Source organism: Malaya genurostris, chromosome 3 (genome assembly GCF_030247185.1).
Source record: "Malaya genurostris strain Urasoe2022 chromosome 3, Malgen_1.1, whole genome shotgun sequence".
NCBI lineage: Eukaryota > Metazoa > Arthropoda > Insecta > Diptera > Culicidae > Malaya > Malaya genurostris.
This window is the reverse complement of record NC_080572.1, coordinates 298,630,108-298,643,358: the sequence shown is the minus strand read 5'-3', so window position 1 is coordinate 298,643,358 and position 13,251 is coordinate 298,630,108. Positions and strand designations below refer to the sequence as shown.

General features: G+C 40.5%; 1 protein-coding gene across 3 annotated transcripts in view; it reads left to right on the top strand.

The window, feature by feature from the left end:
* LOC131435561 (neurotrophin 1) overlaps window positions 1-11,665 on the top strand; it is a 64,377-nt gene extending 52,712 nt beyond the window's left edge. For all 3 annotated transcript variants that reach the window (XM_058603579.1, XM_058603580.1, XM_058603578.1), the window contains exon 6: window positions 10,088-11,665. In XM_058603579.1, the coding sequence (XP_058459562.1) occupies window positions 10,088-11,201 (1,114 nt within the window). In that variant the 3' untranslated portion in view covers window positions 11,202-11,665. The remainder of the gene's footprint in view (window positions 1-10,087) is intronic.
* The last annotated feature ends 1,586 nt before the right edge of the window (window positions 11,666-13,251 follow it).

Genomic DNA, 13,251 nt, shown 5'->3' with positions numbered 1-13,251 from the left:
GTGCTATTCCTTCTTCCGAATTAACCTCCCATCGATACCAGGTATTGAAGTTGTCGCATGTCAGGTCAGAATTAAAGGCAAAGACCTTTGCATTGCTTCCATCTACATTGCTCCAAGGGCCTCGATTGGGCATCGGCGGCTAAGCGATATCATTGAGCTCCTTCCCGCACCAACGTTAGTTTTAGGTGACTTCAACTCACATGGTACGGGTTGGGGTTGTCTTCATGATGACAATAGATCAACCGTGATCTATGATCTTTGCGATAACTTCAATATGGCAATTCTTAATACGGGAGAAATGACACGGATTCCTGCACCACCAGCAAGACCAAGTGCGCTGGATTTATCCCTTTGCTCGACATCACTACGGCTGGATTGCAAGTGGAAGGTGATCCCTGATCCCCACGGTAGCGATCATCTACCTATCGTAATTTCAATCACCTGCGGATTACGACCAGCGGAGACAATCAATGTTTCGTATGACCTCACACGAAATATTGATTGGAAAGAATACGCTAATTCGATGTCTGAGAAACTCAAAACAACACAAGAACTTCCTCCGGAGGAAGAGTACACGTTTTTGGCTGGCTTGATTCTCGACTCCGCGATTCAAGCTCAGACGAAACGTGTACCCGGCGCGAAAACTAACATCCGTTCTCCCAATCCGTGGTGGGACAAAGAGTGCTCATCATTGAACGCGGAAAGATCTTTAGCATTCAAAAAGTTCAGAAAATATGGAACACCTGATAATTATCGCAATTACGCGGCGCTAGAAAAACAAATGAAGAACTTAGTTAAAGCAAAAAAACTAGGTTACTGGCGACGGTTTGTTGACGGATTAACAAAAGAAACATCGATGAGCACTCTTTGGAACACAGCCCGACGAATGCGCAACCAAAACACAACGAACGAAAGCGAGGAATATTCTAACCGCTGGATATTCGATTTCGCTAAAAAAGTATGTCCTGACTCTGTTCCGGAACAGACGATCATGCGCGTCGCCTCATCAAACAGAAACGAAACACCTTTTTCGATGGTAGAGTTCTCACTTGCGCTCTTGTCGTGTAACAATAAAGCTCCGGGGTTAGACAAAATTAAATTCAACTTGTTGAAAAATTTGCCTGACTCTGCTAAAAGACGCTTATTGAATTTATTCAACAGGCTTCTTGAGGATAATATTGTCCCACATGACTGGAGACAACTAAGAGTTATCGCCATTCAAAAACCAGGAAAACCAGCCTCCGATCACAATTCGTATCGGCCGATTGCCATGCTTTCTTGTATCCGGAAATTGTTCGAAAAAATGATTCTGTTTCGTCTAGACAATTGGGTCGAGACTAATGGCTTACTTTCAGATACACAATTTGGTTTCCGCAGGGGCAAAGGAACGAACGATTGTCTTGCGTTGCTCTCAACAGAAATTCAAATGACATTTGCTCGTAAAGAACAAATGGCATCAGTTTTCTTAGACATCAAGGGGGCTTTTGACTCAGTTTCAATAAACATCCTATCTGAGAAGTTGCATCAGCATGGTCTTTCACCAATTTTGAATAACTTTTTGTATAATCTATTGTCCGAGAAATACATGTATTTCGCGCATGGTGATTTGTCGACAATACGATTCAGTTACATGGGTCTTCCTCAGGGCTCATGCTTAAGCCCCCTTTTATACAATTTTTACGTAAACAACATTGATGAATGTATCAATACATCTTGCACGCTAAGACAACTTGCCGACGACAGCGTTGTGTCTATTACAGGACCCAAAGCAGCCGATCTTCAAGGACCATTACAAGATACCCTCGATAACTTGTCAACATGGGCTCTTCAGATGGGTATCGAGTTCTCTACGGAGAAAACTGAGCTGGTTGTATTTTCAAGGAAGCGAGAACCAGCACAACTACAGCTTCAACTAGGGGGTGAAAACATAGCTCAGGTCTTCACATTTAAATATCTCGGGGTCTGGTTCGACTCCAAAGGCACCTGGGGATGTCATGTTAGGTATCTGAAACAGAAATGCCAGCAGAGAATCAACTTTCTCCGTACAATAACCGGTACTTGGTGGGGTGCCCACCCAGGAGACCTGATCAGGCTGTACCAAACAACGATATTGTCCGTAATGGAATATGGATGCTTCTGCTTCCGATCCGCCGCGAACACCCATTTCATTAAACTGGAAAGAATTCAGTATCGTTGTTTGCGTATTGCCTTAGGTTGCATGCAGTCGACTCATACGATGAGTCTCGAAGTGCTTGCGGGCGTCTTACCGTTGAAAAATCGATTTTGGGATCTCTCATATCGATTGCTAATCCGATGCGATATTTTGAATCCGATGGTGATTGAAAACTTCGAAAGGCTTGTCGAGCTCAATTCTAAGACCCGTTTTATGTCCTTGTATTTTGATTACATGGCTCAGAATATTAACCCTTCTTCGTTTGTTCCCAACCGTGCTCATTTCTTGGATACTTCTGATTCTGCTGTGTTTTTCGATACATCCATGAAAGAAGAGATTCATGGAATTCCGGATCACGTACGCCCTCAAGTGGCCCCTACTATCTTTAATAACAAATTTAAAACAGTCAACTGTGAAAAGATGTTTTAAACTGACGGATCAAACATCAACAAGTCCACAGGCTTCGGTATCTTCAATCAGAACATCACCGCTTCTTACAAACTCAGTGATCCGGCTTCAGTTTACGTCGCAGAATTAGCTGCTATTCATTACACCCTCGAGATCATTGAAACCTTGCCCAAAGACCATTACTTCATTGTCACGGACAGTCTAAGCTCAATAGAAGCTCTCCGGGCAATGAAGCCAGGAAAGTATCCCCCATATTTCCTGGGGAAAATACGGGAACACTTGAGAACTTTATCTGGTCGGTCTTATTTAATATCCTTAGTCTGGGTCCCATCACATTGTTCCATTCCGGGAAATGAAAAGGCAGACTCATTGGCTAAAGTGGGCGCATTAGAAGGTGAAATTTATGAAAGACCAATTTGCTTCAACGAATTTTTCAGTGTATCTCGTCAAAGGACGCTCGAAAGTTGGCAAACTTCATGGAGTAATGGGGAACTGGGACGATGGTTACACTCCATTATCCCAAAGGTATCGACGAAACCTTGGTTCAGAGGGATGAATGTGGGTCGGGATTTCATTCGTGTGATGTCCCGGCTCATGTCTAATCATAACACCTTGGATACGCACCTCCGGCGTATCGGGCTTGTGGAGAATGGTCTCTGCACATGCGATAAGGGTTATCACGACATTGAACATGTTGTCTGGGTATGTACCGAGTATTGTGGCGCCAGATCACAGCTAATTGACTCCCTTCGGGCCCGAGGTATATCAGTACGAGACGTGTTGGCCCATCGAGACCTTCCCTATATGCTGCTCTTATATCAGTTCATAAAGAACATTAACTTACAAGTCTGATCTGCTGAAGGGTTCCACAACATCCTCCTTCAACCTCGTACCTAACATCCGCTCGAACCTCCCCAAATGTCGTCTGTCCACCATCTTCATCGAAAAACTAACAAGATCTTTCTGCTGTCACTAATTTTTTGCTCCCCTGTCCCTGTCTCTTCACCATCTCGATGTCAACTAATTAGATCTTATCGCTGACCTAAGTAGTTTCGCTCCCTTACCACCTTTTTCAACAACATAAACTTCTCTCTGTTTCTTTCCTTCTCTTCCACAAAATTCACCACCACGGAGAGCCGCTCAAGTCGATGATTATGCGGGCCATCAGCCGGCTCCCCGTAGTCGGGGGTGTTTTCCGCGGACCCACACGAACGAAAAGATGCGACCAACAGTGATACGTACCAACGTCGTGCCAGTTTACTCCAGCGTACAAGATCCAGCCAGCCACTGCCGACCACCCGTTGAAGACTAGATCTCCCAAAGCTCATATGATGTGAAAATAAAAAAAAATCTAGTTTAAGTAGTTAAAACATATGCCCTCGGCATCTTATAGCTTAACGCAATGTGCCTTAAAATATGTTATGAAATAAAAAAAAAAAAATGTGCAATTGAATTTGTGGAAAAAATCGATATGTACTCGCTCAAACGGCCTTGAAGTAGCTGGCCAATTGCCATAGACTCTTGGGGTTCTGTCGATTCCGTAAATTTGACACTGTTTACAAGAGCTAACGTATTTTTCTATATCGGATCCAAATTTTGGCCAGTACATGTATCTGCGCGCGATCTGTTTCATTTTTTGTATGCCCCTGTGGTTCGCGTGTAATAACTGAAGAGTTGGCTTTTTAAGTGTTGTTGGAATGACTATTCTTTCACCGAAAATTAAACATTCGGATTCAATACTTAGTTCATGCCTTTTTCCGAAATAATTTTTCAATGGCCCCTTGTTAACGTGCCTTGGCCAGCCGTTACGAACGTAATTTATTACTCTCGAAAGTTCAAGATCCAAGGTGGATTCTTGGCTTATTAATTTAGAGTTTAAATTAACTTGTTGGTTGTCTATTAAATAATTTAGTTCATTAAAAGAGCTGCGTTGCATTTCCTCCAAATCGGGAGAACTCAAACTTTGATTTATTGGTAATCTTGACAAACCGACAGCTGCTAGGTTATCTCTCCCCCTCATATGTGTAATAGTGTAATCAAATATAGATAATCGGAGAAAATATCTTTGTAATCTGGTGGCAATTACTGATGGTCCACCTTTTTTATTATTAAATATCCCAAGGAGTGGTTTATGATCTGTGATAATTGACACTTTTTGCCCTAATACGTATTTGTAGAATTTTTCCATTGCAAAAACCACTGCTAACGCCTCCCTGTGCAATATTGGATATTTTTTTTCGGTTGGTGTCTTCTAGAAACAAAGAACACCGGCATTTCCATTCCGTTTATTCTATGGCTCAATATACCAGATATTCCTTCATCACTTGCATCACACGAAACTGTAATGGGCTTAGTTGGATCAAAGTGTGTTAGTACCCGAGCGCTACAAATAGCTTTTTTGCTTTGCTCGAAGGCATCGTTGCATTCAACGTTTCAATCCCATTTGTCATTTTTTGATAGAAGATTGTAAAGAGGAGAGAGAATTATGCTTAATTTAGGTACGAATTTAATATAAAATGTTATCATGCCGAGAAACGCTTTTAGTTGTGTTTGCGATTTTAACACTGGCACGGCCGTTATTGCTTTCACTTTCTCTGGATTTGGCGACACACCTGCCTCCGAAAGAATGTGACCCAAATATTTCACTTGAGGGACAAACCATTGGCATTTATCGGCATTGATTTTAACGTTGTGATGCATTAACCTTTCCAACACAATTTTGATCTTGCTCAATAGCTTACTATCTGAATCTGCCCAGATGAGGATATCATCTATATATGTCTGGATTTCAGGAATATCTCGTAAAATGGAGTCCATGACTGCTTGGAAAATCGAAGCTGCTGGTTTTACCCCGAAAGGTAACCTGCGGTAAGCGTACAAACCTTTGTGGGTATTAATTACTAATAATTTTTTGGATGCTTCAGATACAACAAGCTGTTGATAGGCTCCTTTTAAATCGATGATCGCAAATTTTTTCGCGCCACTTTTATTTGTGATAAGCTCATCTATAATTGGGAGAGGATAATGATGTGTTATTATGTGTGGGTTTACAGTCTTGGACCCATCCATGCAAATTCTGATATCTTTTTTATTTGGTTTCACTACCACTACTATGGGGGACGCCCATTCGGCGTACTCAACCTTTTTAATTATTCCCATATTTTCTAACTCATCTAGATGAGCGCCCACGGTTTCACGGTGCTTAAAAGCGACTGTATATGGTTTGTGTATAAAAGGTCTCGCAGTACTATCTATCCTAATATCTACCTCTACTTTTTTTATGGGTTCTGTTAGGTTGTCATCGAAAACCGGTGCGTACTCCGATTTTAGATTTGTAACAGTTTTTTTTTATCCACTCTTGCTTCTCATTCTCGTTGATAGTATTGAGACTAAAAGTTTCTCTCCACTGCGGCCATATCACATTGAGCCAATCTCGACCTAATAAAGAGATAAAGTTTCGGGGGGACTTGATCACTAATATTGACAAAGTTAAAAGTCTTGATTTCAATTGAACCTTAACTTGTATTCTATCCTATACATCAACTGTTTCGCCCGAGATAACGAAGAATCTTCTACGATCTGGCAGTAGTGTGCATTTTCTAAATTTTTCATTATATGTAGATAGCGAACAAATTGTGGCGCAAGCACCCGTATCACATTCCATTAGTAACTTTTTATCTTCCACATTTAATTCCACAAAAGCGGGTGTTGAAATGTTTGACTTACCTAGCAATACGTTGTTAATCCAACTACCATGGGCACTCTCGGTGTCCAGATTGTCTACGGACTGCTCATCAAACGTGTCATTCTCGTTCTCCAAGGTCATGTTTAAATCTTCCATCGCTGCTGATAATTGGTTGATTCTTTCCTCGAAAGCTCTCTTTCGTGCTGAGCCGCCTTTCTGTATTTGTGATTCGTACCTTGGCTTTTTTTTCTTCGGTAGGGTGCAATTGTATGACAAATGCCCTTTGTTATAACAATTGTAGCACACGGTATCTTCGCTTATTCGGGAATTGCCACGGTAACGAGAGATATCCATTTGTGCTTGTTTAGCACGTGCATCTTCGTAAAATTTTCCTGGTTTAATGAAACTTTTTCGATTTGCTGGATTGCCTTGTCCGACATAGTGTATTACGTCGGAGTTCAATTTGGACATTTTTCGCGCCTCGATGGTGGCGATCTCAATCGTTTTTGCTTTTTTCAACAATTGTGCCAGGTTCAACAAATGATTAGAGTCTCGGAGCATTGCTTCTCTCGATTTATCGTTTCGAATCCCGGCCACGAAAACTGATTGTACTAATGTGGCTTCTGTTTCAACACTTACACTACAATGCTCGACGATATTCTGCAGGTCAATGGCGAAATCGTCCAGTGATTCGCCTTCTTCTTGCTTGCGCGTAATAAGACGGTGTCGTTCCGCGAACACGTTTTTATTTTCATCATGCAAAATTTTAAACTTGTCTATTATTTGCGTATATGTTTTATCCACTATTCTATTCGGTTTGAAACTTCCTATGATGCGGTTGGCTGTCTCTTGACCAACACTAGTAATGAACTCCAATGCCTTTTCGTCCTTTGGGGTTTTATTTAGTGCAAAATATATGTCCACTGTTTGAAGATATGAATTCACGTTTAATCCTGGTATATATACAGGAAACTTTCCTTTTGTTCTCTTGTCCACCGTCACCACCATTTTACTTTCATTTTCATCTGCCGAAGTAGCCATGTGGATATCGGGTTTCACTGGTACACAATCTTGGTTTTGTCACTACGTACAATTATCCCGTGAACGTGTGAATTTACGTTCTTATTTCATCTCACTAAATTATGTTTTATCAGCATATAGCTTTGAATCCTCGTCGCCAGTATGTTACGTCCGGTAATGACTAACAGGGCTTTCGGACGTCTTACACTTGATACACGTCTATCCTGTACAAGCTTTCAGTTATCACTGTTCTTTATTACGGATTCTGCTGTCTACTTGAGAGCTGAGATTCCTATCTCATCTCACCTCTCAGTTGGAAACCCTTGGAAAATACATTTTAAAATGTTCAAGTATTTTAAATGTAAGAAATACATCTTCAAAAGCGTCTCCCTGATTTTTTTTTTCAAAATTGCTGGCGTTTGCTTAAAACATTAAAAAAGATGGAAATCAATAGTCAATGTGGCAGTTAAAAGATATAAATTTTGAGAGCACAATGTTCGTCGTAGTGGGACAATTAATTTTTATTTGTTCGTTAGTTCGATATTTGTAATTTGATTATACACTTCATGCTGTATTTTTACCGTACTCGTTGACTATCCAGATTTACCGTACTGCTTTGAAACTATTTAAATGAAACTATTAAAAAATTCTTCAGAATAACGTGTAAGAAACTGATCGATCTGAAAAAAATCGCATGATTCGTGTAAAACATAATGATTTTTCTTATTTTTACCGAAAGTTTTCGTCAAAAAATGACAAAATGTAATTCACTAAATAGTAACGCATGTAACGCCTCATAACACCTCAACAGTATGTAACATCTATAATTTATTTTGTAACGTTTCGTAAAACTTATAACGTACGAAAGGTAACGCATGTATGCATGTAACTTACAAAAAAGTAACGCTTATAATTTACAAAATAGCAACGCATGCAACGTCTCTCAACAACTTATCCCTAAAAAAGCAACGCATTTAACGCTTCTTAAGACCTTAGACCTTAAACAGTAATGCATTTAGCATAACATAAATATAACGTTCGTAACGCCTATAACTTACAAAATGTAATGCTTTCAATGCTTATAATCAGGCGCGTCAACTACGGGGAGGGAGGGGGGTTGCAAAGCACTTATTCGAATGGCCATGCCCCCCAATATGTTGGCAACTGGAATAAATATTAGAAGATTTGCTAGAAATAGCTTATGATATAACACTTTTTTCTGTTATCCCCGTAATTTTTTTTTATAATTGTCCCATACAGACCTCAGTCTTTCTATGCGGGGGATACCGCGTAAAAAAACCCGTGCAAAACAAAACCGCGTACATCGGAAATTCGCGTAAAAAACCGCAAAACTTAAGACATTTTTGTAATGCCTATTATCTTAGAAATGCATAAAACGTCCAGATCTGGCGTAATATAAAACAATTTTTGTTTTGAACAAAACCTATTTTTTAAATGTCAGAGAGTTGGCTTAAAAAAAATCACCGGATCTCGACGTTTCATGCAAAACAAGAAAACCTGTTTCAATCCACCTGGTGGTGTCATGATGCCTTTCTCATGTATAATGTTGTGGTATTCTATTCAAATTTTTTCCCTTCGATTTTTGAAAGTAACCAAGCGATTGCTTGTGCATTAACTAGTATAACATACACAATGAAACAGTGCTTTGCTCGCGTAGGTCATCCTTAAGAAAACAAAGTGGGTTCACTATTTCCGGCACCGGAACCCGAGAACCGGTATAATCGAAGTCGGTTCGTACGGCCACCAACTAACATGACGTACAAATTCTAATAGTTTTTATTCAAATTTTGAAGATTTTATACAATTTTGCCATCGCACTCTAAATGACGATTTAAATTTTTGTTGTATCCGAAAATATGCAATAATTTTTGGTAGGACCATAAGACCTTTCGTTTGACCCTAATATTGGGAATAACGGTTTTGAGTCCAGTTTATAACATTTTGTACGGTTTTTGTTCCGCCGGTTTAAGTGACGGTGTACAATATTGAACACACTTCGCCCTATAACTCCGGAACCGGAAGTCAGATCTGGATGAAATTCAGGAATTCTGTATGGGACCATGAGACCTTCAATTTGAATCTAAGTTTGTCAAAATCGGTTCAGTCATCTCCGAGAAAAACTAGTGAAATTATTTGACAAACACACACACAGACAGACATAAATTGCTCAGCTCGATGAACTGAGTCGAATGGTATATGACATTTTCACTAGTCGGTTTTTTAAGTGATTGCATAACCTTTCTATATGAGAAAGGCAAAAAACACATGACTTCGGAAATTCGCGTAAAAAAAGCTGCGTGATAAAAAAACGCATAAGAAAAATCGCATAAAAAAGAATTTAGTGTATATAAAGGGAACCCTATAGATTTACTTACACTATTAATGCGCCTTGACGTAATATTTTGATTGCCGTGCGTTTTTTTGATTTTTAACTTAGTAGGTGCAGATGGATGCAAACATCCACAAAACGATCATTTTAATTATTTTAGACTAAAAAAATATATAGACAATATTTAACTATATCTGTCGTTAGGGTTAGAGTTAGTATAGGGGCACAGTTTGAGTTTTAGTGAGCCAATGTTATTCGTATTCACGTCAATCCAGTTATGTCTCTGACATTACCCAGAAGTCTGAATAGTCAGTAATAGTTTTTAAAATCTATATTTATTCAAACTATCAAGTGGTAAATAACAGAATGTCCAAATTTAAATAGAAACCATCCAATTGTAATCATAGTAACCCATTTTGTTTGTTTTTTTTTTTTTTTAATTTTCTTCCAGCACCCCGCAAGACAGTTGTACCTACCTAACGGATAACTTCCGGTCCCGTTGCGTTCAGATCTACAACTACCATCGGTTGTTGAGCTGGGACACTTCCCGCGGTTTGCATGTGGACATTTTCAAAGTTCCGACGTGTTGTTCGTGTCACATCGACGGCTATCGTGAATCTTTCCCGCCATTGAACAACTTCAACGAGTACGATTCGAAGAGTGAGTCGTTCGAAGATCCGTCGCTGGCAGCCAGCAATTTCGTGAAAAATACTCAGTACAGTACCCTGAAGTTTGATCACGATGAACCGGAGAACGTGCAGGAAAATATTGCCTACCACTTCGCGAATGGCTTCCAAAGGATGAAACCGCCAAAGTTCGAAAGTAATGCCGTACTGATGCCGCCGAGTCCTCCGCCACCACACTTCCACAAAAATCGATTCGATCGGCCCAAGATGCACCCGAAGAAGCCGATTCATCCGCACTATATGCCATCCCAGATGTTGGACACCTATCTGAGTCCACCGCCGAACGACGTCAGTTATCACACGCCATTCAAGAGGGGACCTCATTTCACCAACGACAACTCACTGAAGCGTACGGTTCAGGTGCAATCGAACCGGAACCGGCTTCCCGTTCGGAAGCAAATCAACGTCAACGATCAGAACATTGCCGAAACGGACATGCGAATCAATCAGGTGCAGGTGATGCCCGCAGCAAAACCCGACCATCTGCCACCGACACAAGCCCCGGAGAAGCATCGTAAACGATATACCACCCAGCAGCCACCCACCCACAAAAAGGAAAAACCCCATCCCTTTCGGATACCGAATCAGCAACCGTCCGTCCATCCAACTTCCGTGACGCCGTTCGTTCCGGTGACCACGACGACTAGCAGCACGACTACCACGACGGCTGCGCCAACCAACGGCCATCAGCGCATCAACTACAATTACCATCCGATCATCGATTTTTTCGGTGAGGACGAAATACCCGAAATACCCCAGGAACAAATCGACCGGATCGGTCTGAACAGCGGTTCGCCATCTTCTTCCTCCTCCTTGAACAGCTGGAAACCGGTCCTGCACGGACCGGTGCCACGACCGCCGATGCGAATACCAGTGTGAGCGCCCGTTTCGGCGGATTTCAATGAATGCATGGACGAGAAACGCTTTCTTTCTTTTCTTCTGCAAAACAAAAGGAAGCTTCTGTGTGAAATCTTTCCTCCCGAGGCTACTACTGCTACCGTCTTGTGCGAGCAGTTGAAATATTTCATGCTGCGATGGTGAAGTAGCCTAAATTTATGCTCCGGTTGCATGTGTTGTACATTATTTCTCTCTACCTTGTTATTTATGTTTGCCGTGAAAAGAAGCAGACGGTCGGTCGGTCGGGCGAACTGCTGCTCAAATGAATGAATCTTTCGTTTATTTTTTTTTCACATTTCTAGCCGGTAAGTAAAATAATGCTTAGTGTAAAGTTTTAATATTATTTATGGAATAAAACAAAACAAAAAAACTATTGATGTGTAGAATCCCGGCGTCAACATCTCTTTCGTTTTATGACAGATGAATAAAGATCGCTGTGAATCTAATCCCTTCTGCTTTTGATTCCTTTTCCGAAACGCCTCAGACTTTCCACGTCCCGTCGCCTACTTGTATTTACTTTTGTCGGAGATAAGTTACGTAAATATGCATTTTCTGAGTTGTTTCGGCCACGGCAAAGTCGTAGATTTGGTGCATTTCGAGTGCATTAAGTACACTGAAAAAAAAACACTAGCCGCGGTAAAAGACAGGTTCTTTTGGCCAATGATGAATACGGAAGTAAAGAGAATATGTCGCAATTGTCTAGTATGCCAGAAAAGTAAAGCAACGAATGTAAACACCATGGTACCAGTAACAGTCCAAAAGAAAATAGCAGAACATCCATGGCAATTTTTGACGATGGATTACATCGGGCCATTACCAGTCTCTGTGAAGGGAAAAAATACCTGCCTGTTAGTAATAACATACGTTTTAAGCAAGTTTATACTTATTCAACCTTTCAGACAAGCTACGGCCGAATCATTGATTCCATTCGTTGAAGGAATGGTTTTCCAATTATTCGGTATACCAGAAATAGTCCTCACTGACAACGGTACACAATTTATTTCAAAGATGTTTCAAGATCTATTCAAAAAATATAATGTCACCCACTGGAAAACCCCCAGTTATCACCCACAAATAAACGATGCTGAGCGGGTCAACCGAGTAATAACAACAGCCATTAGAGCGACACTGAAAAAAAAATCACAATCAATGGGCCAGTAATGTGCAGGTGATTGCCAATGCCATTCGAAACTCAGTTCATGAGGCGACGAAATACACACCATATTTTATAATGTTTGGTAGAAATATGATTTCAGACGGGCGGGAATACCGACACCTAGGAGACACATCCGAAGAAAACGGGGAATTGTTAGACCCAACACGCGAGAAACTATATCAGGAAATTCGGGAAAATCTCAAACAGGCTTTTGAGAAACATTCCAAGTATTACAATCTAAGATCTAATTCAAATTGTCCACGATATGTAGTAGGAGAGGAAGTTCTGAAGAAAAATACCGAATCGTCAGATAAGGGAAAGGGATATTGCGCAAAGCTAGCCCCGAAATATATCCCAGCAGTAGTGAAAAGAGTAATCGGAGAACATTGCTACGAATTAGAAAATGAAGAAGGAAAAAGGCTAGGGGTATTCCATTGCAAATATCTCAAAAGACTACATAAATCAGACTAGAACGGTATAGGAAGCTAGGAAACCTCATTGAAGAAACAACGCACTCGAAAGAATGCATCGAAATTAGATAATTTTCTCCAATGAATGATGTTTGTTAAACGAACGAACCTTGCGGTAAATAAAATAGTGAGGTTACACAAAATATAGACTAATAGTTAAGGATGCTCTTCATTACATTGGGTCGAGCGATCCCACAACATGAAAATACGGATGACTTCCCGTGAAAATGATGAACTTGGTCATATTCATCATGACAGGAACGAAATGCAGAAAACTCAGACACGGAAACACAAAACCGAACAAAAATAGAGACTGCATTTGAAAATATACATGCCTATAATTAAATTTTCCTTTTATTAGTGAGTTAATAATTTTAAACCTACTTATTATGTTAGTTCTTACTAC